We start from the raw sequence: 2,140 nt of genomic DNA on the forward strand, positions 1-2,140 counted from the left end.
TATTATTGTAACCAAGAAGACAAATTAAGTCATATATATGGATTTAATTATGATATCAGGATGATCCAGATATCAAAATGTAGCTTTTAAAGACAAGAATCTGAAAATGTAATTAGGTCATTTTGACCTAATTTGATTTAATCCTCATTTCGATGTGATGGCTTACATATGTGATTAATTTTTAGGTTCAAAAGAGAAGCTTCTTTTGTTTGCAAATATTTGTAATTTATAGATGATGAAACTGAATTTTAATTTACCTTAACTGTACGAATTCTACAGCCTTGATTAGAGAAAACATCAATATGTTTAAAAAAAGCTTCCTCACTCAACTCATTTGTTTAAAGATGTATAATGTTTGTAATTAAAAGGATTACACACACACACACACACACACACCTGCACAACACTGGGTGTGTGAAACACAACATGGCTGATGTGTTTGTGCAGTGTCCTCCTGTAGACTGCTGACCTGTTTTGAGTTGGTTTCAGTGGAGGAAGTGAGACAGGATACTTCCTGAAACAATGCTGTGAAAAGGCATTTCGATGTTTGACTGACGTGCACTCCAGCATGCGGTGATGCAATGATGTTTTCCTCTGCAGACCAGCTGAACAGCACTCAAACAGCTGTAGTTTGTGGAAGGAGGGTGTTTCCTGCCGAGCTGCTGGACAGTGGAGACCTGGAGTGCTCCCTGTGCATGAGGTGAGCACACGGCTAATATGCTAACACAGTAACACAACGTGTGCAGTTTGCACAGCTAACAGCAGCACATAGTGTGGTCATAACTCTGTTAAAGGTGATGTTGAATAGTGTAATTAATGCCATGAGACTTGTTGTTCCTGCAGATTGTTCTACGAGCCTGTGGCGACTCCCTGTGGACACACATTCTGTCTGAAATGTCTGGAGCGCTGCCTGGACCACAACCCCAACTGCCCTCTGTGCAAGGAGAACCTAGCTGAGGTGCAGACAGCAGGAGTCTACTTAAACACACAACACATTCTTCAAGAGAAAAAAAAAACATTATCTGTGCATTTTAATGTGTTTATCCTGTGGCTGATGGAAATGTTTAACTGATTTGTTTGTGTTTTTGCATTCTTTAAAGTATCTCGCCTCCAGAGGCTACAGTAAGACCCTGCTGATGGAGGAAGTCCTGCAGCGTTACCTCGGGGACGAGCTGGCTGAGAGGAAAAACATCCACGAAGAGGAGATGAAGGAGCTGTCCAAGTTAGTTTCTCACACTCACATCCAGCCAAATGAAATCATGCCTGAAGCTTCATTACATCTTTTACATTTAAAAGCATCAGCACGTTGTTCTGTGGACAGTAGGGCTGGGAAATAATCCATTTTATCGATTTCAGTTAAACATGTGAAAATGGATTCACAGGACATGAGATCCATTCCTCCTCGTGGCGTCTCGTGCACATGTCTGACATGTGTTTCTATATTTTGTCACTCCTGACTTGCTGTATGTTTACATCCGTCTGACGTTCAGTGCTAATGTTAGCTTTTGATAGCAAGTTGTTTTGTTTTTTGTTTTGTTTTTTTGTAAAGATTTGCACTCCTACGCAGTAGAAAAACAAAGCGGGGTTTGACGAGCGGCCCGTTAGGAGCTTGAACCAAACTACTGTATGTAAACATTAAGAATACACAATAACTCATTTTAAGAACCAATACAGATAACCGATACCATTCTCCTTCTAATGGCTGATAACCAGTAATAACCGATAACATGCCAGGAGATAAGACGAGTCAAAAATGGGTAAGATCATAACATAAGCAAGACCAAAACCAAATGACTCTGTAAATTATATTATTTGAAATAAACTCTTAGCAAACAAACATTTCTTAAAGTATATCAAACAAAAGAATTTCTCAAATGGTCATTTTTTTTAAATAAGGCGCATTAATTATAAAAAGACCTTTAATACTGATCTAAGATTGAAACAAAAGAGAAAGTCATTTCACAAGTTCAGAACAGATAACTCACTAACACAAGTTAGATTCAAATTACATTTGTTTTATTATTATTAATACATGATTTCAAACATTTTTCTACCTGAAACAGTGATTGTGAGATAAAAGTGCAGAAATGATAACCTGTCGAGAGAGAGAGAGAGAGAGAGAGAGAGAGAGAGAGAGAGA

At 38.3% G+C, this 2,140-nt stretch overlaps 1 protein-coding gene across 1 annotated transcript in view; it reads left to right on the top strand.

Moving 5' to 3' along the window:
* Nucleotides 1–2,140, top strand: part of lonrf2 (LON peptidase N-terminal domain and ring finger 2) — a gene marked incomplete in the record, with an annotated part of 36,997 nt that overhangs the window by 27,964 nt on the left and 6,893 nt on the right. The window contains 3 exon segments of the mRNA XM_014032253.1: nucleotides 601–700; nucleotides 844–958; nucleotides 1,101–1,222. Coding sequence (XP_013887707.1) covers nucleotides 601–700; nucleotides 844–958; nucleotides 1,101–1,222 — 337 coding nt within the window.

The sequence above is a fragment of the Austrofundulus limnaeus genome, unplaced genomic scaffold, assembly GCF_001266775.1.
Source record: "Austrofundulus limnaeus strain Quisiro unplaced genomic scaffold, Austrofundulus_limnaeus-1.0 Scaffold1403, whole genome shotgun sequence".
Lineage (NCBI taxonomy): Eukaryota > Metazoa > Chordata > Actinopteri > Cyprinodontiformes > Rivulidae > Austrofundulus > Austrofundulus limnaeus.